Source organism: Coenobita brevimanus, chromosome 113 (genome assembly GCF_032717465.1).
Source record: "Coenobita brevimanus isolate Jiangsu-jjx chromosome 113, ASM3271746v2, whole genome shotgun sequence".
Lineage (NCBI taxonomy): Eukaryota > Metazoa > Arthropoda > Malacostraca > Decapoda > Coenobitidae > Coenobita > Coenobita brevimanus.
The window spans coordinates 20,169,235-20,194,234 of record NC_137066.1 but is presented as its reverse complement, the minus strand read 5'-3'; the positions used below and the strand labels follow the sequence as shown (position 1 = coordinate 20,194,234).

The 25,000-nt window shown below is 44.7% G+C and overlaps 1 protein-coding gene across 1 annotated transcript in view; it reads left to right on the top strand.

The window, feature by feature from the left end:
- LOC145418336 (A-type potassium channel modulatory protein KCNIP1) overlaps positions 1-25,000 on the top strand; it is a 210,559-nt gene that overhangs the window by 141,486 nt on the left and 44,073 nt on the right. The window contains exon 8 of the mRNA XM_080286776.1: positions 8,997-9,104. Within this exon, the coding sequence (XP_080142902.1) occupies positions 8,997-9,104 (108 nt within the window). The remainder of the gene's footprint in view (positions 1-8,996; positions 9,105-25,000) is intronic.

Sequence of the window (25,000 nt, the reverse complement as noted above, 5' to 3'; positions counted from 1 at the left end):
TACTACTATGAACAACAACTACAACAACAAAACAACAACAATAATGATAATAATAATAATGATGATAATAAAAATAATAATCTGTTTATCTATAGCCCGACTCCCTAATACCGCAAAGGGTGGCCGCAGACAATACGCCTCCAAGTCGCTCTGTCACCCACCATTTGACTACCCTCCCCCCAACTCACCCCTCCCTCCCTCATATACCTCTCAACTCCATCCCTCCACCTCATCCTCGGTCTACCCCTCCCTCTCCCTCCCTCCACCTCACCTACATACACCCTCTTAGTCAGTCTTTCATTCTCCATTCTCTCCACATGTCCAAACCACCTCAGTGTATTTCTCCTAATCTTCTCAACCACATCCACATCCACCCCACAGCGTTCCTTCACTTCTTCATTCGTCAACCTATCCCTCCACGTCACTCCACATGCTCCTCTCAAGTAACTAATTTCCACTGCTCTCACTCTTGACTTGTTCCCCTCTTGCAAGGTCCATGCCTCGCTTCCATACGTCAGGGTAGGGATCACAATACTATCATGCAGTGACTTCTTATCTTCCATACTCACCTCCCTATTTCTCATCACCGCTTTCAGTGAACCAACAACCTTCCTTCCCTGCTGTACCCTTTCACGCACTTCATCCCCCAAAGTTCCATCCTTACTCATCACACTACCCAAGTACTTGAATGCACTCACATTCTCCATATCCTCACCATCCAACCTCACTGCACACTCTGTGACTTCATTCCTCTCAAACACCATAACTTTACTTTTGTTTGCATTAACTTTCAGATTCCTCCTCCTACACTATCTATCTATCTATTGCCAGACGCCTCAATCCCGTTTGGGGTGGCCACAAACAAATCGCCTCCAAGTCGCCCTGTCCCCCGCCATTTCACTGCCCTGCTCCCAACTCACCCCCCCCCCCCTCATATACCTCTCCACCCAATCCCTCCATCTCATCTTCGGCCTCCCCCTCCCTCTTCCCCCCTCCACCTCACTCACATACACTCTCTTCGTTAGTCTTTCACCCTCCATCCTCTCCACATGGCCAAACCACCTCAGTGTGTTCCTCATAACGCTTCCTATCACATCCACATCCACACCACAACGCTCCTTTATATCCTCATTCGTCAGCCTGTCTCTGCACGTGACTCCACAGGCTCCTCTTAAATAACTCATCTCCACTGCTCTCACTCTTGACTTGTGTCCCTCCAACAATGTCCAAGCTTCACTTCCGTACGTTAGAGTTGGTATCACAATACTGTCATGTAGTAACTTTTTCACTTCCATGCTCACTTCCCTGTTTCTTATCACTGCTTTCAAAGAACCAGCAACCTTTCTTCCCTGCTGCACCCTTTCAAGCACTTCACCCTCCAAACCTCCATCCTTACTCATCACACTACCCAAGTACTTAAACGTACTCACATTTTCCATTCCTCACCATCCAACCTCGCTGTACATTCACTAACTTCACCTCTCTCAAAGACCATCACTTTACTCTTCTCTACATTCACCTTTAGGTTCCGTTTCTTACACACACTCTCAAACTCATCCACCAAGCCTTGCAGCTCCCCTTCGTCTTCACTCAACAACACAGTATCATCTGCAAACAACAGTACAGGGAGTTTCCAAACACTATCCTCTCTCACCAGGGCCACTCCAACATCCACTACCCTACCTTGTACCTCTTTTATTACCCCATCCATGTACAGATTGAACAACCATGGAGACACATCCTCCTACAGACTGTCCCAAATTCATTCACCAAACCTTGCAACTCCCATTCATCTTCACTCAACAGTACTGTATCATCAGCAAACAGCAACACCGGAAGCTTCCAAATCTCACCCTCATTCATTAGAGCCACCCCCACATCCACTGCCCTACCCTGCACCTCCTTTACAACCCCATCCATGTATATATTAAACAGCCATGGAGACATCACACAACCCTGTTTCAGTCCCACATTGAGATCAAAGAACTCACTCAGCACACCATCCACTCGCACCGTAGCCCTAGCTCCCTCGTACATACTCTTCACAGCACTCAACAATTTCCCCTCCACTCCATATATTCTTAATACCTTCCACATACCTTGCCTATCTATTCTGTCATAAGCTTTCTCCAAGTCCATGAAGGCAGCATACACTTTCCTTCCCTTCTCTAGATACTTCTCCACTAAAAATAATAATAATAATAATAATAATAACAGTGGAGAGAGAGAGAGAGAGAGAGAGAGAGAGAGAGAGAGAGAGAGAGAGAGAGAGAGAGAGAGAGAGGGCAACAAATACACCATCGAGTTGTATGGTGTAAATACGTCACCAGAGCGTCACACTGTCTTACGTTGTCTTAGATGTTTTTACGTATTGTGTGTGACGCAACGCCACCAGAATATCTCCATTATTATTATTAGTACCCTCCACAAAGAGGCTATGTTTTTTGCTGGTGTTTGTGTGTTTGTCTGTGTGTCTTTGTCTGTTTTTTTTAGCTGGATGACGCTACTCAAAAAGTTAGGAGCAGATTTTGATGAAATTTTGTGGAAAGGTGGGCCAAGGGACAAGGAAGAAATGATTAAACTTTGGGGCTGATGCTGATCCGGAATGTCCCGCACAGTATCTCCAAGGTGTCCCGCACAGTATCTCCAAAGTGTCCCGCACAGTATCTCCAAGGTGTCCCGCACAGTATCCCCAAGGTGTCCCGCACAGTATCCCCAAAGTGTCCCGCACAGTATCTCCCATGTGTCCCTCACAGTATCTCCCATGTGTCCCGCACAGTATCTCCAAAGTGTCCCGCACAGTATCTCCCATGTGTCCCGCACAGTATCCCCAAAGTGTCCCGCACAGTATCCCCAAAGTGTCCCGCACAGTATCCCCAAAGTGTCCCGCACAGTATCTCCAAAGTGTCCCGCACAGTATCTCCCATGTGTCCCGCACAGTATCCCCAAAGTGTCCCGCACAGTATCTCCCAAGTGTCCCGCACAGTATCTACAAAGTGTCCCGCACAGTATCTACAAAGTGTCCCGCACAGTATCTACAAAGTGTCCCGCACAGTATCTCCCAAGTGTCCCGCACAGTATCCCCAAAGTGTCCCGCACAGTATCTCCCATGTGTCCCGCACAGTATCTCCCATGTGTCCCGCACAGTATCTCCCATGTGTCCCGCACAGTATCTCCCATGTGTCCCGCACAGTATCTCCCATGTGTCCCGCACAGTATCTCCCATGTGTCCCGCACAGTATCTCCCATGTGTCCCGCAAAGTATCTCCAAGGTGGCCCGCACAGTATCTCCAAAGTGGCCCGCACAGTCTCTTCAAAAATTCTCAAATGAATTCCAATGATATTTTTTTGAGAAGGTGGGCCATGGACTGAGAAAGAATTGATTACATTTTGGGGGGCGGATCCGCATGTGGCTCCTATATTCATGGATCAGAATCAAGATCTTTTTTAACTGCAGTGGCACTGGCGGAGGTATGCGTTCTCTGAGTGCTTTCTTGTTATTATTATTATTATTATTATTATTATTATTATTACCATTATAAGTAGTAGTAATAGTAGTAGTAGTATTTATTATTATTATCATATTAACTACTACTACTACTACTACTACCACTACCACTACTACTACTGCTACTACTATACTACTACTACTACTATTACTACTACTACTATTTTTTTTTTTTTAAATATAAATCACCTCCATCCATTGATGAATTATATAGTGAAGATCAAAACCAGCCTTGCTAATACAGTTCACCATTTGGAGTTGTAATGTGAAGGTTAACACTAACCCTCATATTACAATCCGTTGGCCCCAAGCACGCCAACGGCTGTGGTTACCAGCCATCTACTATTACTATTATTATTTTAGTTTATATTTATTGATATTACAGTGTAAATAAAGACATTAAACTATTGGAGTCGCTGGTCTATGCGACTCTCGACCACTGTAGCTTCGTAATCCATACCCGCCAGAGAGACAGGCCTGAGGGCTGATGATCTTGTGCCCCTGAGACATAGCAGAGCAGACCTCACGAGGGAGAATGACAGTCGACATCTCATCCAGGCCATAACAGAACTCTGCGGTTGACGTTTCTTCTCAGAAAGAACCTCTGCCAGTCTCGAGTAGAATCTCACTGCCTCTGGACCCATCCCACCTGATGTCGTGAACACAAGGGGAGTGAATCAACCGTGGTCCACATGTTGGATCCTTTCTTGATAATTTCTATTTTTTTCTTGCTCATTCCTCTTGTGTGCAGCTTCGAGAGACAGTTCACGATGACATGCTGCCATGGGATCGAATATTCTGATGTCGAAGAACGCCCTCTGCCCACGTGTCCAGAAACCTCGAGCACTGACATCCACTCTTCCATCATTTGATGTGTTTGCTGTTCTGTGGGTGAAGTGCTCGCCGTCCAGGGGTGGCACAGCTGGCTCAATCGTGACATCATGGCATATTTCCTGCAGCATTTTGGCAGTGAGGTCGCGTACTTCATCGTGTCGGATGCAAACAAATCCTTCCTTCTTGCATACCATTGCATGGTTTGCATCAAAGGCCGTGCCACAGGCACAGTGTTGAGGTAGGTTCTCTATTGGCCACCCATATCTCAAGGCTATGGCGTCAATAAATTCTTGTTTGTTGAAGTGGAAGCCTTTTGCCTTGAGAGGTAGGGTTGTCAGCCAGTTCGATGCCCCAAGCTCCTGTGCAATTTCAACTCTTCTGCACTGGTCCGGTGTTAGATGTTCGATTATGTGCTGCAGCTGGTCCTGTGGTCTGGTGTTAGATGTTAGGTTATGTGCTGCAGCTGGTCTTTTTGTCTTGCTTCACGCTCCTTGCTTATCTGTGTCTTTATGTCTTTCTGCCTTTGGTGGTCGATTTCACTCGTCTCAACCTGGGCGCAAATCTTCTGTGACAAGGATTCGGTGAGCCTGAGTGAATTTCTGTGTTCATAGCTGCCACGGCTACTGGATTTATAATGCCAAGGCCTCCCATCCTGGGTGGTAGTGCTAGAAGGTCCCTCTCTTCTGGTGTGGGGATGTGGCCATTGGTTAGAGATGGGAGGAATGAATCCCTGATTGCATCCTCCTGTGGTTGTAGCAGCAACTCGATGTCTGGTATGGTCCTCATCACGAAGGTCCACTTGTGCTTTACACCATAGGTAAATGCACTGTATGCTGCATGGGATTCTGTTTTTGCATGGCTGGATAGTGTATGAATTTCTTCTACCCATGTCTTTACCTTATCACTCACATATTTGTCTTTGAATTCCTTAGTTCCAATCACAGCCCCTAGATGCCTCTGACCTTCCTTGGTCACTATCACGTTTGTGCCTCTAAATGATTCTTGTGCATCTTGATAGTAAGCTGGTTTCACGATCAAGATGGACTTACTTGCATTAGGGTAGTAACCTATTTCAGGGCCATGAGATGTTACAAGGTCCCACCATTTCCTCACATCCTTAACCTTGCCAGCACCCGTGAGATCATCTGCATAGGCTACCTGTTTTACATTGGTGGCCTCGTATTTGATCTGTTGTTGCAGCACTGTCATCGCCAGGGCGTACATAGCCATGGCAACGGGGTCCCCCTGGGTAGTTCCTTTTGTGGACTGGATTACACCGACATCGCGAGCCACTGTCACCCACAATGTAGAGGTCTGCTGGTTCTTTGTAGGTGTTTTCCACATATTGGGCAAATGCTGGGCATTTAACCTTGATATTGTGCAGCATTGCCTCCCGGTTGATGGAATTAAATGCATTTGAGGCATCAACTAATAATACTGCCTGACAGTCCTCTTCCCCAAATATTTTCCTCATGGAGTGAACTGCTGCCTCACCTCCTGCCTGCTGGCCTGCACACACTTGCAGGTTGCCAACTGCCTGCTTCACATCATCTTTCACCACCTTCATGATGCATTTTCCTATAATCCGTCTTAAGACTTCACCCACCCCGATGGGCCTGCATCCAGGATTCTTATCAAGGGGGATTAGTCTGCAAGCCGTCAGTGCTTCGATGTTACTGCACTGTAGTTGAAGCCAGCTTCCTCGCCAGTGAGGCAATGGTGTTGCATAGGTCTGTTGCTGCCTCCCCAAACTTGATGTTACTGAGGATTACTCGCCAAGATTTTGCATCCAGGCCTGACGGTCCTGCCCCTCCCTGTGTGTGCATTGCCTTCCGCCACACCATATCGCCAGTTATCCTGTCATATATGATGGGATTGGGAGGAGTGTAGTTGCCGTCAAGCTTTGACTGGACACTTGCTTGTCGTGCAGTCGGGTGTTTTTCTTTTAGTTGTTGCATTGTTTCATCTGTCAGGTCAAGCACTCCGTTTGGTGATTCAGCTGACAGGGATCTTGTTGCCATCGACACCTTCCCCTGTCTCATCTTGCTGCCAAAAATCCTTGCCACATCGTTGGTATTCTGATTTCTTCTGCCTCGGTTGTTTATTCTCATCTGCAAGGCCTTTTCTTCTTCAAGTAGGTTGTCGATTTCACCTCTTTTCCATGTTTCAACCCGCCTTTGGATGGCCTTAATATTTTCTGCAATGCTAGCTCTTGGGCGGGTCTTGTTGAGGAAGAGATGTGGTATTAGTGCAAGGACCTTAAGAGAGAATGAGGCAATGGGTGTGTTATTGTTGTAGTTGGCTATCAGGCGAGTGATTTCCTTGATCATGTCAGTTGTAGCATTGCATTTGGGAGGTTCAAAAAGGTTACTTGAGGACCATCCTACTATTTCATTATATGTGGTGTTCACCCAGGTTACTGCAGTTTCTCGGGATTTGCCCATCCAGTATGTGGGACGACCTTCTCGCACAGACCTGTGAGGCTGTTCTGCTTCCTCGTTGTTTGTGTCACTACCGTTTTGAGGACGTATAATACCTGAATGATTCCCTCTTTCATGCACTCCTCTATGGTGGTCTTCATCCTGAGTTTCATTTCTATTATAAACCTCCTGATGTTCCTCACCCCCAACTTCACTACTATTCACTTCCCCATGGTGATTTAACCCACCCAGCGCTTCCATATCTCTCGCATCTTGGCGTCCATCCCCATCCCTCGCTTCACCACGGGGTCTTTCACCACCACGCATGTCCGTGTGATCGTGCATATTGTCAGTGACCGCCCCATCAATTTCCATGTCACCAGTCTGTCGCCTGCCATGTTGGAAGCGGTCAAGTGCCGCTTCTGGTGGGCTGTGATTCCCTAACACATTCATACAGAAAGGTCCAATCCTACAGTATGTACACGGTGACCTATTTGTTGCACATCGGCACCTGGTACACTTATGCTGCCTACTGGAGCACTGATTACAATACTGTGGGGTGGCCATGGTGTTCAAGTTTTTATACTGAGGTGTAGTATTAATAATAATAAATGGCTATTTTTTGTAGTACTTTTAAATGAAAATTAAATATAATGTTACTAGAACTACTATTTTACTATACGAATCTTAAATTTAGATTTGATATAAATGAAGAATGTGCTTGTTTTACTTCTGTTTTTGTAGATAATATAAGTTATCAAGCAGTTTTCTCGTTTTTCTCTAGTTTTGCATATCAGTTAATATCTAATTGTTCTGTCTTATACTAATAATCGACTGAACTGATACTGTTATGTATTTAAAGTTTGATATGAAGTAAAACAACGCTTCTTTGTTCAAGGGTTAAGTAGGTGGCCAGTGGGTGTGGGGTAATATTGTGGAGCCTTGTTTATTAGTAATGGGTCTTCAGGCGTTACGGTGTAGGGGTGAGGGTGGTGTGTGGCGTAGCGGCAGTGTGTGTGTGTGTGTGTGTGTGTGTGTGTGTGTGTGTGTGTGTGTGTCATTCATTATCCATCATTTTTACCTAATCGTTTACGTATTTTTTTCTTAACGTATTGAACATATCAGGGAATATATTAATACGGTACAATCAAAATCAATAATTAGTGACCCCCGGAAGCCAAAGTTGCTGGATGGTAATAACAGGCGGGTGATTGAACATAAATTATTTTATTTTATAATTTTTTAAGGCCTCACCAACTATAACACACACACACACACACACACACACACACACACACACACACACACACACACACACACACACACATTTATATATACATGTGTGTTTGTCCGTCTCTTGTCTTCCGAATCACTCACCTTCACATACTCTCTTTTGTGTCACTTTCTTCCTTACCTCTTGCCTCTCATGTCCCATTTTCCTCATCTCCACTCTTCCACATCACTCTTTTCCTCATCTCCTCTCTTCCACATTTCTCTTCCTCTCCTCTCTTCCACGCCTCTCTCTTCCTCCTCTCCTCTCTTCATCATTTCTTTATCCTTCATCTTTCTTCCAAATCTGTTGCCTTTTTCTTTCATAATTCTTTGTCCTCACCTCTTTACATCCCCTTCATCTCCTCTCTTTCACCTCTCATTCCCTCATCTCCCCTCTTCCACACCTCTCTTTACTTCTCTCTTCCACGGCTCTCTTCATCTCTACACCTCTTTTTCTTCACCTCCTCTCTTCAACACTTCTTTCTTCATCTTTGCACTTCCACGTCTATCTTTTCTTCATGTCCTCTCTTCCACAGCTCTCTTTCTTCATCTCCTCTCTTCCACACCTCTCTTTTCTTCATCTCCCTTCCACTCATCTCTTCATCTCTCTTCTACACCTCTTTCTTCATCCCCCACACACCTCTCTGTCTTCATCTTTCCTCTGTAGCTCTTTTTCTTCATCTCTTCCACACCTCTCTTTCCTCATGTCCTCTCTTCCACACCTCTCTTTCCTCATGTCCTCTCTTCCACACCTCTCTTTCCTCATGTCCTCTCTTCCACAGCTCTCTTTTCTTCATCTCCTCTCTTCCACACCCTTCTATCATCATGTCCTCTCTTCCACAGCTCATTCCCTTCATCTCCTCTCTTCCACACTTCTTTCTTCATCCCTCCCACACCTCCCTGTCTTCATGTCCTCTCTTCCACAGCTCTCATTTCTTCATCCTCTCTTTTTTCTTCCCTAGGTGGAGGACAAACAGACCCGGGAACACGTAGAGAGATTGTTTAAGAAGCTGGACCTCAACGGCGATGGGGTAGTGACGATTGATGAGTTTATCCAGTCGTGTATGCAGGTAAGAAACACAGAATTAAGGCCTTTTGTCATTCCCTTCCTTTGTATTTTGTAGTTTCTGTAGTGTTTAGTTTGTATTTATTTTTTCCTCTGTAATCACGTAGTTTCGATCCGTTGGTTTCTGTTGTTTAGTGTCTCCTGTACCTTCCGTTTTCTGTAGTTTCCGTTCGTGGAGAAAATGTAGCGCCCGTTTTTTCGCGTTTTCTTTCTGCCGTCTCCTGTACTTTTTTTTTTTTCTTTGGTTTGTATTCGTTTTGTATTTTCCGTATTCTTCGTTTTTTCCCTAATTTTTCTTTTCCAGGAGGGTCTAGATTAGTTTCCCATTCCCAGTAAAGCTCTCCCCTTTTTCTTTTCCAGGAGGGTCTAGATTAGTTTCCCATTCCTAGTAAAGCATTCCATTTTTTTCTGTAGGAAGCTCATGATTAGGTTCCCATTCCTAGTAAAGCTCTCCACTTTCTCTTTTACAGGAGGATTTAGATTAGGTTAGGCAGGTAAGATAAGAGACCATATTCCAGACCTGTATTGGACTTGGCTATTTTTTATTTCCAGGAGAGACTAACCTATGCCAGTAAGAGAAAGATAAATTTCAGAGTTAGTCCAGTTGATCAATTTTTTTCTCCTAGGGGGGTCTATTATCTAAGCAATTCTCTACTTGAAGGGTAGTTTTTGAGTTTTGATTTTGAGTGATAATTTTGAGTTTTGATTTTGAGTTGAGTTTTGATTTTGAGTAATAATTTTGAGTTTTGATTTTGAGTTGAGTTTTGATTTTGAGTTAATTTTGAGTTTTGATTTTGAGTTATAATTTTGAGTTTTGATTTTGAGTCGAGTTTTGATTTTGTGATAATTTTGAGTTTTGATTTTGAGTTGAGTTTTGATTTTGTGATAATTTTGAGTTTTGATTTTGAGTCGAGTTTTGATTTTGTGATAATTTTGAGTTTTGATTTTGAGTTAATTTTGAGTTTTGATTTTGAGTGATAATTTTGAGTTTTGATTTTGAGTTGAGTTTTGATTTTGAGTAATAATTTTGAGTTTTGCTTTTGAGTTTTGATTTTGAGTTTTGATTTTGAGTGTTAATTTTGAGTTTTGATTTTGAGTTAATTTTGAGTTTTGATTTTGAATGATAATTTTGAGTTTTGATTTTGAGTTAATTTTGAGTTTTGATTTTGAGTGTTAATTTTGAGTTTTGATTTTGAGTTAATTTTGAGTTTTGATTTTGTGATAATTTTGAGTTTTGATTTTGAGTTTATTTTGAGTTTTGATTTTGAGTAATAATTTTGAGTTTTGAATTTTGAGTTAGTTTTGAGTTTTGATTTTGAGTGATAATTTTGAGTTTTGATTTTGAGTTGAGTTTTGATTTTGAGTGTTAATTTTGAGTTTTGATTTTGATTTAATTTTGAGTTTTGATTTTGTGTTAATTTTGAGTTTTGATTTTGAGTGATAATTTTGAGTTTTGATTTTGAGTTAATTTTGAGTTTTGATTTTGAGTGTTAATTATGAGTGTAAAATTTGGGTTATTATTATTATTATTTTTTTGAGTTTAGTTTTTTTTAGGCTTCAGAATTTAGAACTGTATATAATATTCTGATGATTTTTAAGAGAATGTGTGTATTTCAGTGTTTATTAATTTGTGAAGGGTATTTAAGTGTGTTTAGAATTGCATCCTTAATTTTCACTTTGTACGGTACTTTGTGTGTGTGTGTGTGTGTGTGTGTGTGTGTGTGTGAGAGAGAGAGAGAGAGAGAGAGAGAGAGAGAGAGAGAGAGAGAGAGAATGTTCATAAGTTTTTACCCTCCACATGACAGAGTTTGAGGAGGGTGTTGTTATCACTGGAATCAATTGGTGTCCGTCCGTAGAGCTGGGCGGCAGGGCGGTTCCCGGAAGTAGAGATTTCGTTTCCGGTCTCAATTCCGCATGAAGAATATTTACAACAGGCGAAGTACAGTGGAGAACATATCTCAGTGTGTTTCAGATAGATCAATTTTTTTCTCTCTGTTCGTTCAATGATGGGAAGATGCTTGTGTGCGTGTCGCCGTAGTGTATTGCATTGTGGAATTGAGACAGGCAGACAGACAGACAAATGTGGAAGTGAAGGAGCGTTGTGGTGTGGATGTGGATGTGGAGAGACAGACAGACAAATGTGGAAGTGAAGGAGCGTTGTGGTGTGGATGTGGATGTGGAGAGACAGACAGACAAATGAGGAAGTGAAGGAGCGTTGTGGTGTGGTTGTGGATGTGGAGAGACAGAAGAGAAATGAGGAAGTGAAGGAGCGTTGTGGTGTGGATGTGGATGTGGAGGTACGTGGAGAGACAGACAGACAAATGAGGAAGTGAAGGAGCGTTGTGGTGTGGATGTGGATGTGGAGAGACAGACAGAGAAATGTGGAAGTGAAGGAGCGTTGTGGTGTGGATGTGGATGTGGAGTTACGTGGAGAGACAGACAGACAAATGTGGAAGTGAAGGAGTGTTGTGGTGCTGATGTGGGTGTGAGAGGATGAAGAATGAGAGACTGACTAGGAGAGTGTGAGTGAGGGAGAGGGGGAGACAAGAAGAGATGGAAGGATGAGATGGAGAGTATGAGAGACTGGTGTGGCTTGGAGAGGAGGCAGCCTGATAGCTAAGGACAGGGTGACATGGAGGCGATTTGTTTCTGGCCACCCCTTCATGGATTTAGGCCTCTGTGTTTATAAATAGATAAGTAGGTAGGTAGGCGTGTAGAAGATAAGTCGCCAGTAAGGAAACCCTAAGAATACCTCATACTCCTGAGAGAGAGAGAGAGAGAGAGAGAGAGAGAGAGAGAGAGAGAGAGAGAGAGAGAGAGAGAGAGCAAAATGAGTGGTAAAAATAAGTGTGTTAACTTGTAGGTCAATGACAGTTATATGAAACAATCTCTCTCTCTCTCTCTCTCTCTCTCTCTCTCTCTCTCTCTCAACCTTGACTTCTTAGGCCAAGCAAGGTTTTCTTAAGGGTCTTCGTAGGTATCTCTTACTCTCTCTCTCTCACTTTCTCATTAAACCTAGCTCACAGATACATACCTTGACTCACTATTCTTTCCTTCCTTGCGTTCGTTCGTTCGTTCGTTCGTTCGTTCCTTCGTTCCTTCCTTCCTTCCTTCCCCTCCCCTCCCCTCCCCTCCACTCCCCTTCCCTCCCCTCCCCTCCCCTCCCCTCCCCTCCCCTCCCTCCCTCCCTTCACTCATTCATTCATTCCTTTCTTCCTCTTCTTCCTCCTCTTCCAAAAATCCATGATGGAAATAGACTTATCTTGTATTCAATATGGACGGTGGGATTCATGCTAATTTTACTCTAACTTGGCCTGAAAGTGTCTCTCCGTCTTGAATGCTGCGTTGTAACAGTAGATTAACACCAGAATATGATGCTAGTCACGAAGAAGTGCTGTGGAAAGATGTAGAGCCACAGTATAATCTTTTTCAGCCACGGAGCTACTTAAGGTTACCACAAAAGGACGAAAATCTGGGCCAAGTTAAGGTGAAAGTGGCATAGCAGGTGAACTTTGAAAATAATAAACTACTGATTGACGATAGTGTGGGCTACTGCTCTACACCGCCTTCATTTGCACTTCTTCGTGACTAGCACCATATTCTATCTATCTGTCTATTGCCGGACGCCTTAATCCCGTAAGGGGTGGCCACAAACAAATCTCCTCATGTCGCCCTGTCCCCCGCCATTTCACTGCCCCGCTCCCAGCTCACATCCCCCCCTCTCTCATATACCTCTCCACGCCATCCCTCCATCTCATCCTCGGCCTCCCCCTCCCTCTTCCCCCCTCCACCTCACGCACATACACTCTCCTCGTCAGTCTCTCACTCTCCATCCTCTCCACATGGCCATATTCTAGTTATTTCATTGTTACAGATCAGCATTTAAGATGGAGAGATGGTAATTTTAGGCCATAACAGACGATACCGGATTCTTTTTTTCTGATATGAAGTGTTTACGTTAGGGTTGCTTGAAATTCGGTTAGCATTGAGGTTGGAGAGTGAGAGACTGACGAGGAGGGTGTATGTGAGTGAGGTTGAGGCGTGGAGAGGGAGGGGGAGGCCAGGGATGAGATGGAGGGATGGAGTGGAGAGGTATATGAGAGAGAGGGGTGTGTGTGAGCTGGGAGCAGGGCTGTGAGATGGCGGGGGACAGAGCGACATGGAGGCGATTTGTCTGTGGCCACCCCTTACGGGATTAAGGCGTCTGGCAATAAATAGATAGATAGACTGAGGTTGGAATGGGTCTCCTTGGTTATTAGTCAAACCAGCCATCCAGTTTTAGTACACCCTGCCTTCAACTGAGCCGGAAAGTGCGTAAATTCCTTGTCAAATGAAAAGACTATAGTTGACTCAGTACAAAGAAAATAGTGTCGTTCGTTTTACCATTGCCTTTCTTCCCCCATGCTTCCTCCCCCCCTCTAAGTTCTTCCTCTGCGTCCAACCCCTGTACACCTCCCTTCCACTGCGCCCCCCTCCCCTCTCCGCCCCCCTCTTCTCTACCCACTCCTGCGTTCCTCCCCCTCCACGCCCTCCTTCAGGATTCCCTTTTTCCCCACCCACCTCCCCACATCCCCCTTCCCCCCGTCTCTGTCCTCCCCTGCGTCTCGGTCCCTTATGCACCCACTTTTCTTTCCTCCCCTGATCTGCCCCCTCCCCTCCTTATCTGCACCCCATCCCCCCCCGTGCCTGCTCTGCGTCCTTTCTGCTCCCTTTTAACGTCATCCCCTGTCTGCTCACACTGCGCAACCCTTCCATGCCACCCGTCTGCGCCCTCATATTGCGCCCTCCTTCTGCGCACCTTTCACTGCGCCTCCCGAGTCCCAGGCACCCGTATCAGTTTTTATGGGTTGGTCAGAAATCTTTATTATGGGAAAGTGACGGAGGTAAATATAGCAGTGATTCGTATTCCGGTCTCCATGTTCCCTTCCCCACTTCTACTCATCCCCTTCCCCTTCCCCTCTCTTCTTCTACGTCCCCCCTCATCTTCTACGACCCCCCCCTCATCTTCTACGACCCCCCTTCATCTTCTACGACCCCCCCTCATCTTCTACGCCACCCCTCATCTTCTACGACCCCCCTTCATCTTCTACGACCCCCCCTCATCTTCTACGACCCCCCCCTTCATCTTCTACGACTCCCCCTTCATCTTCTACGTCCTCCCCCTCATCTTCTACGACCCCCCTTCATCTTCTACGCCCCCCTCATCTTCTACGACCCCCCCTTCATCTTCTACGACCCCCCCTTCGTCTTCTACGACCCCCCCTTCATCTTCTACGCCCCCCTTATCTTCTACGCCCCCCTCATCTTCTACGACCCCCCCTTCATCTTCTACGACCCTCCCTTCATCTTCTACGACCCCCCTTCATCTTCTACGACCCCCCTTCATCTTCTACGACTCCCCTTCATCTTCTACGACCCCCCTTCATCTTCTACGACCCCCCCTTCATCTTCTTCGACCCCCCCTCATCTTCTACGACCCCCCCTCATCTTCTACGACCCCCCCTCATCTTCTACGACCCCCCCTCATCTTCTACGACCCCCCCTTCATCTTCTACGACCCCCCCTTCATCTTCTACGTCCCCCTCTCATCTTCTACGCCCTCCCCCTCATCTTCTACGACCCTCCTTCATCTTCTACGACCCCCCTTTCATCTTCTACGACCCCCCTTCATCTTCTACGACCCCCCCTTCATCTTCTACGACCCCCCTCATCTTCTACGCCCTACCCCTCATCTTCTACGACCCCCCCTTCATCTTCTACACCCCCCTTCATCTTCTCCGCACCCCTCATCTTATACTCCCCCCCTTCATCTTCTACGACCCCCCCTTCATCTTCTACGACCCCCCTTCATCTTCTACGACCCCCCACGCATCTTCTACGACCCCCCCGCATCTTCTACGACCCCCCCCGCATCTTCTACGACCCCCCTTCATCTTCTACGACCCCCCTTCATCTTCTACGACCCCCCCTTCATCTTCTACGACCCCCCCCTCATCTTCTACGACCCCCCTTCATCTTCTACGACCCCCCCTTCATCTTCTACGACCCCCCCTTCATCTTCTACGCCCCCTCCTCATCTTCTACGACCCCCCTCATCTTCTACGCCCCCCCTCATCTTCTACGACCCCATCTTCATCTTCTACGACCCCCTCATCTTCTACGCCCCCCCTCATCTTCTACGACCCCCCTCATCTTCTACGCCCCGCTCTCATCTTCTACGACCCTCCCCGGCCTCCCCAGCCCCCCCCCACACCTCTGCGTTCATCTTTGCACTCCTTCTCCCTCTGATCTTCCCGGGGGGGGGGAAGGGGGGCCTGAAGCCAGAGGTTGTGCCCCCTGGAGTCCATTTGAGGTGTTTTTTTCCTGTTTTTTTGTTGGGGTGGCGAGGCAGGAAGTGTGTGTGTGTGTGTGTGTGTGTGTGTGTGTGTGTGTGTGTGTGTGTAGCAGAGCATTTGAGGTGTTCTTTTTGCTTTTTGTTGGGGTGGCGGTACAGGAAGTGTGTGTGTGTGTGTGTGTGTGTGTGTGTGTGTGTGTGTGTGTGTGTGTGTGTGTGTGTACCGACATGACTGAACGCAGGTGTTTTAAAAATGACCTGACGTGAGCAGCTGACGTGACGCATGACCATCAGAAATTGTAGCTAGACCTTCACTTCGTCCACCCACACACACTGTACCAGGTGGATGTGTGGCCAGCTGTACATGACATCCCTTATGCAGTATTTCCTCTTGATTTCCTGTACATTACTTACACTTCCACTGACACGGTTCTACTTACACTGCTACCTACACTCCCATTGACACTGTTCTACTTACACTGCTACTTACACTTCCATTCATACTGTTCTGCTTACACTTCCACTTACACTGCTATTTGCACTTACACTTACACTTTTCTTTACACTTATTTACACTGTCCTGCGAAGTGCTCTTGACCTGCTGATCTAAACTGCTGGTTGTGTTTATGGTGTATTGGCGGCTGTACTGTAAGGCTTCATGAGTTGCCAAAGCTCTCTCTCTCTCTCTCTCTCTCTCTCACACACACACACACACACACACACACACACACACACACACACACACACACACACACACACACACACACACACGTATACTAATTTATCTATCTGCCTATTTATCTCGGTCTATTTTTCCTCTCTCTCTCTCTCTCTCTCTCTCTCTCTCTCTCATAGTAATTTATCTATCTGACTTCTTATCTTTGTCTATTTCCCCCCCCTCTCTCTCTCTCTCTCTCTCTCTCTCTCTTTTTTTCTCTCCCTCTCTCTCTCTTTCACTCCTACTTCATCCAACATTTCCAAGCCTTCTCATTGTACATTAACAGAGTATATATATATATAGAATTTTGGTATATATATTTTCGCCATTAGTTTTGTTGGGGGGGGGGGAATTTTGAGTTTCATAAAGTTAGAGAAAGTGTGAAAAAAAAGAGAATAAAGAGAGTAACTGGTCACCGCTTGGGAGAATTCGGTCTAGGAGTAAGAAGCCATCAGTCGCAAGCCAGACCGTCGGGAGTCAACTACGGTCTCGTCCCTGGCTCTCTTTCTCTCACATTTTCTCACTTTCTTTAATTGCCCCTTGCGTCTGTGGGCATTTAGAGAGAGTGTGAGAGGTAAAGGAAGATTCTGGGGGTCGTCTCTCTCTCTTTCTCTCACACTTTCTGACTTTCTTTAATTGCCCCTTGCGTTCGTGGGCATTTAGAGAGAGTGTGAGAGGTAAAGGAAGATTCTGGGGGTCGTCTCTCGCTCTTTCTCTCACACTTTCTGACTTTCTTTAATTGCCCCTTGCGTTCGTGGGCATTTAGAGAGAGTGTGAGAGGTAAAGGAAGATTTTGGGGGTCGTCTCTCTCTCTTTCTCTCACACTTTCTGACTTTCTATAACTGCCCCTTGCGTTCGTGGCCATTTAGAGAGAGTGTGAGAGACGGAGGAAGATTCTGAATTAAAGCAAGAGAGAGAAATAAAGAAAATAAAGCGAAAAGAAGCGTTAGAAGTAAGAAGGAACTGAAAAAGGAGGAATTGTGTGAAAATGACCTGACCTTCCATGAAACAAGTTGAATGGAAAAGTGAAAGATAAAGAGAGAGATTGAGACCTAAAGTAAATCTGAGAAATAAAGCAAATAAAGTGAAGGGATTTAAAGTGAAAGAGTGAGATTTAAGGGAAGATCCAGGTTCATACTCTCGTCTTGAAGAAAGCTCCCTAACGCCTCTTCCAAAGCGATTTATTTTGCTTATAACACCTTGCCGTTCTCCTCTGTTACTTAAATTCGTACTCGTAGGTGAAGAAGGCTCCCTAACACCTCTTCCTGAGCGATTTATTTTGCTTATAACACCTTGCCGTTCTCCTGTGTTACTTAAATTCGTACTCGTAGGTGAAGAAGGCTCCCTAACACCTCTTCCTAAGCGATTTATTTTGCTTATGACATCTTGCCACTCCCTTACGTGTTGCCCAGATCATTCTAATATTACCTAATTTGCATTTATAAAGTACAAAACGATATTACCCAGCCATATCCAAAACTAAATCGCTAAGGGAGAGGTGTTAGGGACATTCCTTACCAGAGACTGGGAATTAGAGAGAGAAATAAAAGTGGTAAAGAACATATGGAAGATTTTAAAGAAGATTATAAGACTTTTTTGATCTTAAAGAAATAAAGATATAATTTGTGACAGACATTGATATTTGGTGAAAGATTGTGGTGCTCTCTCTCTCTCTCTCTCTCTCTCTCTTTGTCTGTGTGTCTGTCTGTCTCTCTCTTTCTCTCTCTTTGTGTGTCTGTCTGTCTGTCTCTGTCTGTCTGTCTGTCTGTCTGTCTGTCTGTCTCTCTCTCTTTATCTGTCTGTCTGTCTGTCTCTCTGTCTCTTTGTCTGTCTCTTTGTCTGTCTGTCTGTCTGTCTGTCTGTCTCTCTCTCTCTCTCTCTCTCTCTCTCTCTCTCTCTCTCACATTTAAACACATGGTGACCGACTTTGAACAAAAATGAACTTTCTTTTTAAATCTTACAGGAAGTTAAAAAAAAACATTGCATTCTCACTTGACTCTTACATGTGTGAGATATCTTACATGTGTGAAAATAAAGTTAGAGAGAAATAGTGGAAGATAGAAAGGATTTGATCTAACCAGGAATCTACCATCTTAATCTACCATCTTCATCTACCATCTTCCAAGGAATCTACTATCTGTATCTACCATCTTAATCTACCATCTTATCTACCATCGTACAAGGAATCTACCATCTTATCTACCATCTTACAAGGAATCTACCATCTTATCTACCATCGTACAAGGAATCTACCATCTTATCTACCATCTTCCAAGGAATCTACCATCTTAATCTACCATCTTAATCTACCATCTTATCTACCATCTTAATCTACCATCTTAATCTACCATCTTATCTACCATCTTCCAAGGAATCTACCATCTTATCTACCATCTTAATCTACCATCTTATCTACCATCGTACAAGGAATCTACCATCTTATCTACCATCTTCCAAGGAATCTACCATCTGTATCTACCATCGTACAAGGAATCTACCATCTTGCAAGGAATCTACCATCTTATCTACCATCTTAATCTACCATCTTATCTACCATCGTACAAGGAATCTACCATCTTATCTACCATCTTAATCTACCATCTTATCTACCATCTTCCAAGGAATCTACCATCTTATCTACCATCTTAATCTACCATCTTACAAGGAATCTACCATCATAATCTACCATCTTATCTACCATCTTACAAGGAATCTACCATCATAATCTACCATCTTATCTACCATCTTACAAGGAATCTACCATCATATCTACCATCTTACAAGGAGTACCATCTTAATCTACCATCTTCAAGGAATCTACCATCTTATCTACCATCGTACAAGCAATCTACCAATTTTGAGTGGAAGAAATAGACAATGTGAAAAAATTGTTCGAAAAAAAAATCTTCCAATAAAGAGATAATTGGTGGAAGAATTTAAGTGAATAAGTAAGAGAATATTTAAGAGAATATTTAAGTAAGAGAATAAGAGAATATTTTAAGTAAGAGAATATTTAAGAGAATATTTTAAGTAAGAGAATATTTTAAGAGAATATTTAAGAGAATATTTAAGTAAGAGAATATATAAGTAAGAGAATATTTAAGAGAATATTTAAGTAAGAGAATATTTTAAGTAAGAATATTTAAGAGAATATTTAAGTAAGAGAATAATTACTCTTACAAGGACATAATAATCTTACAAGAAAATTATTTATGTCTATATGTTAATGTTATATTGAAAAGATCTTCCACATAAGCAGTATTCAACACTAAAACTAGTAACCAAGGAGACTCATTCCCATCTAAGCCCTTTCAGCTCAGTTGATGGCCAGGTGTAGTCAGATTGGAGGCTTGATTTGACTAGTAACAAAGGAGACTCATTCCTACCTAACCCCTTTCAGCTCAGTTGATGGCCAGGTGTAGTCAGATTGGAGGCTTGATTTGACTAGTAACCAAGGAGACTCATTCCTACCTAACCCCTTTCAGCTCAGTTGATGGCCAGGTGTAGTCAGATTGGAGGCTTGATTTGACTAGTAACCAAGGAGACTCATTCCTACCTAACCCCTTTCAGCCCAGTTGATGGGCAGGTGTAGTCAGACTGGAGGCTTGATTTGACTAGTAACCAAGGAGACTCATCCCTACCTCAAAATTAAGTCACTGAATTTCACACAACCACGCCTTAGTATTCAGGCTGTGGCAGTGACCCAGTTCCGTTAGATAAAAACAGACCTTTTTTTTTTTTATCAGTATATAATTAACGTTCAGTTATAAATGCTTAAGGAGACTGAGACTGTTTTATCTTAGTGAAGGAGGGATTTGTTTAAAGAAGAAAAAGAAGGAAGAGGGAAAAGAAGGAGAAAGAGGGAAAAGAAGAAGGAGGAGAAGGAGAGAGAAGAAGAAGAAGAAGAAGAAAGAAGAGGAAAAGAGGAGGAGGAAGGGGGGAGAAGGAGAGAAAGAAGAAGAAGAAGAGGAAAAGAGAAGAGGAGGAGGAGGAGGAGGAGGAGGAGGAGGAGGAGGAGAACAGAAATCAGAGAAAGAAGAATAAGAAGAAATATTTCCATCTTCACCTATCAACCACACGAGGATATCGAAGACAGATTAATTTTTCTACGCCCAAATCTTCCCTTAGAAAATATCCAGTGCAGAGAGAGGGAAACAAACTGAACCTGCCAGTCTGATCGGTACCAAATTATGTCTGTGTGTATGTAATGCCTGGACAGGGTAATAAGATGGAGTTCAATCAGATATCAAGCCTTCCTACGTGAATAAACCGCATTTTAGGGCTCGTCCCCTCACATATCACCACTTGGGGACATGGAGCGAAGCAGGGACTCACTCGCGTGCCTGAACAGCTCCCTGGAGAACGTCAATAACTGGAGAACATCACTGGAGAACATACAGAACTTCTCTGATCCAGGCTCCCCCGACCCAGCAGACAACCGACCCTCCATTCTGATCACCTTTCAGAATTCCGCCTCGTATTACACCTCCTACATGGGCGGTGGCGGTACCAGGGGGGCAGGTACGAGGAGAAAGAACTCGGACGTGTCTCTGCCTCAGTCCCAGGTAAATCATCATCATCATCAGGTCAAGGAGCACCCCATCGTTATCATGAATGAGTATCCCGCGCCAGGCCCCGTCAGTGTCGCCGTCAATGGCTACAAGCAGACCTATGACCGAAACTTCAAATCTTTCTCGGTTGACCAGCAAGACCGAAACTTCAAAGGTTTTTCTACCGGTCCACCTATGCCGCCCAGACCACAAGGTCCACCTGGTCCACCCGGTCCACCGGTACCCAATCTACCCTCATCCAGGCGGGAGTCTTTGAGCACTAACACGCTGGAACTACCAAAGAACAGAAGGAGTTCCCTGTCGCCATCTTTAGCGTCCCAGAACAAATCGCCAAGTCGAAATCACTCACCTATGCCCAGTACACATTCCCCTATTCGCACCCACAACCGAGGCGGCCAGTTTGAGTCGTCTACACTACCTAGGGGTCGTAGGGCACGACCCCCACGACACTCTCAGTCCATGCCAACCCTTACTGACCCTGAGGAGACACCGGAGGTCAGGGAAATGTCGCAGCTGAACCCTTCGCCACGCCCGTCGGTGTGTTCCTCGGCTGTAGCGGATTCACAGACGGAACGACGACCGCTGATGAACGAACGCAGGTCGTCCGGGGAGGCTGAAGACGACTGGTCGCCCCTCCCTCAGCCCAAACCCAACTGGCTGTCATTGAACATGGGGACGGAGGAGAACAGGAAGGATGGACGAAGCCAGAGCGTGTATGTTGCTGAGATCTGGCCGTCGTTGGTGTGCATCCTGACAGCTGTTCTCATGACCATGATTGTTTACATTCTTGTGTCCTACTACTACTACGTCCCTCATCCCCCCACCAAGAACAGCATCGCCCCGGGACCACACTATCCCACCCACCCCACCCACTATCCCACCCCTTACCCCTACCCATACCCCTATCCTCCTCCACCCTACGATCGATTCCCCTCCTACCAGTACCCCCACCAACCACCCCCACCACAGCAACCACACCCGGCCGAACCCTGACCGCTGTGGGCGAAGTGGTGTGAAAAACTGAGGAAAAACCATCTGAAAAACCGCCTAGGCCCTGAAAAACCTGAAAAACCACCAGGAAAAGCGTCTTAGCTCTGAAGAATCATGTGAAAAACGGGCTTTCATGGGCTAAGCGGTGTGAAAAACTCAGGAAAACCGTCCGGGCCTTGAAAACTTATGCTGAAAACCCGTCGACGTCCCGAGAAACTGAAAACCGTCTGAAAACCAGGACTTGGTGGACGAACAGGTGTGAAAGTTTGTGGAGAAACCGTCTGATAAAACCGTGCAGGATTTGATGAGCTGAAAACCGTCTGAGTCCTGAAATACGTCTGAAAACCGGACTTTCAGGGGTTAAATAGCGTGAAAAACTCGCGAAGAACAGTCTGGGGCCCGAAAAACTGTGAAAAACCTGGTGAATAACGTGGACTTGGTGGGCAGCGTCAGGGAGAAGCGTCTGAAATACCGTTTAGGTCCAGAGATGAGGAGAAAACCGCGTGAAAAACAGGAGGCGAGAGAGAGACAACGTAATTACAATAAGAAATAAGAAAAAATAAAGCCAAGAAAAAATAAAGCCAGGAAAAAAGCCAAGAAAAATAAAGCCAAGAAAAAATAAAGCCAGGAAAAAATAAAGCCAGGAAAAAATAAAGCCAGGAAAAAAATAAAGCCAGGAAAAAATAAAGCCAAGAAAAAATAAAGCCAAGAAAAAAAGCCAAGAAAAATAAAGCCAAGAAAAATAAAGCCAGGAAAAAATAAAGCCACTAAAAAAATAAAGCCAAAATAAAGCCAGGAAAAAAATAAAGCCAAGAAAAATAAAGCCAAGAAAAATAAAGCCACAGGACTGAGTAAAGAATTTTTTTATGCGGAGTTGTTTTGGGGAGGGGGGGTACGTAACACCTCTTCCTTAGCGATTCATTCCTCGCATTACCTGCCATTATCCTCTTGTACGTTATTGATGTAAATTGTAGCTGGCTGGATTTAAGAGCATTTGAATATAGCGCATAAGAGAATGTTAAGTGTAGTAGGCAGCATAAATCGCTAAGGGAGAGGTGTTACGAAGCCTCCTATGTGATACATGGTGATCTAGCACAAAGATACAGGGTGGGTCAGAAGTATGGAGGTTGGGGGAAATCATGTAATGGATTTCACTTTGAAGATATGCGACCTCCTCCTCCCCTTCCTTCATACTTCTGACTCACCCTGTAGAAGGTGTAGGTACAAAATTTTAGGGCTTATATACAGGCATGAGCAAAAGTTAGTCGACAGTTTCCTTACGGCTGTGGCGATGGGTGTTACATGTGCTATTCTTATGTGATAAAAGTATGAAGCACACTGAATAGTATGTGAGGGAAGAATGAAGCCGTCTTAGAGGTGAAGTAGGCAGTAGGATAGTATGAGAGGGAAGGACAACAGTATGACGTTTGAAACAGGAGAGTATGGGAAGGGAACTAATCTCTCCGTAAAGCAGTGTGAAGTGTGAAGAACAGTATGAGAAGGAAGGATACTGTGTGTGAAATACGCAGAGAAAGTGTGAGAAGGAAGGGTGTGAAATACGCAGAGAAGTGTGAGATAGAAGACTGATCTGTTGGTATAGCAGTGTGAAGTGTGAAAAACAGTATGAGAAGGAAGGATACTGTGTGTGAAAGACGTAGATAAGTGTGAGAAGGAAGGGTGTGAAAGACGGAGATAAGTGTGAGAAGGAAGGGTGTGAAATACGCAGAGAAGTGTGAGAAGGAAGGGTGTGAAATACGCAGAGAAGTGTGAGAAGGAAGGGTGTGAAATACGCAGAGAAGTGTGAGAAGGAAGGGTGTGAAATACGCAGAGAAGTGTGAGAAGGAAGGGTGTGAAATACGCAGAGAAGTGTGAGAAAGAAGGGTGTGAAATACGCGGAGAAGTGTGAGAAGGAAGAGTACTGTGTGTGAAAGACGGAAATAAGTGTGAGAAGGAAGGGTGTGAAATACGCAGAGAAGTGTGAGAAAGAAGGGTGTGAAATACGCGGAGAAGTGTGAGAAGGAAGAGTACTGTGTGTGAAAGACGGAAATAAGTGTGAGAAGGAAGGGTGTGAAATACGCAGAGAAGTATGAGAAGGAAGGGTGTGAAATACGCAGAGAAGTGTGAGAAGGAAGAGTACTGTGTGTGAAAGACGGCGATAAGTGTGAGAAGGAAGGTGACGTTTAGTGAGGAATGATAAATAATATTATAATACAGTACAAGATTATCTATATGTTAAGCACCTCTGGCCTTTTGTGCTCTTAGGACGGCTCAATTAAAGTTATAATTATCAGCCCTTATCATTCTTTATCTCTCATCAGTCTTGCATTAACAGTTATCCATTTATCATTCTTTATCTCTTGTCTATCCTGCATGATTATCTCTTATAACTCATGGCTTTAGAAACCTTGATGGCTTGGCAGAGATGAACCAGCCACAGTACCCACACGCCCACACCCGCAGACTGAGCCCTCTCACTACGAATTGAGATGCGTGTATGAACCACCCTGTACATCATACCGGGAGGGAATGGTCCACTAACTTTTGCCCATGACCGTACAGGGTGTCAATGAAAGTGCCAAATATTACATAATGCTGAGTTAATAAGATACAGGAAATGCTGATAGAATATTAGTCTGTCTGTCTTTCTGTCTCTATATCCGTCTATCTCTATATGTCTGTCTGCCTCCTGTCTATCTACCTGTCTATCTATCTACCTGTCTCGGTGTGTATGCCTATCTTCTATCTCTCTGTCTGTCTCTGTCTTCCTCCCGTCTCTCTATTCATCTATCTCTGTCTGTCTGCCCCCTGTCTGTCTATCTATCTACCTGTCTGTCCGTATGTCTGTCTCTGTGTATGTCTGCTATCTGTCTATCTGTCTATCTATCAGTAGCCAGATGCCTTAATCCCGTAAGGAGTGCCCACAAACGCTTAGCTTCCATACCTGTCATTCTATCTATAAATCTATCTACATTTATCTATCTATCTATCTGTCTATCTATGTATCTATCTATCTGTCTATCTATCTATCTATTGCCGGACACCTTAATCTCATAAGGGGTGGCCCCAAACAAATCGCCTCCATGTCACTTTGTCCTCCGCTATCAGGATACCCTTTCTCCAACTCACATAACTCTCTCTTCATCCCATCCCTCCATATCATCCTCGACCTTCCCCTCCCCCTACCCCACCTCACTCACATATGCTCTCCTGGTCAGTCTCTCATTCTCCATTCCCCCGAAATAGTAAACACTCCTACGGCACACCCATTAACACCATGCAATGAGTGG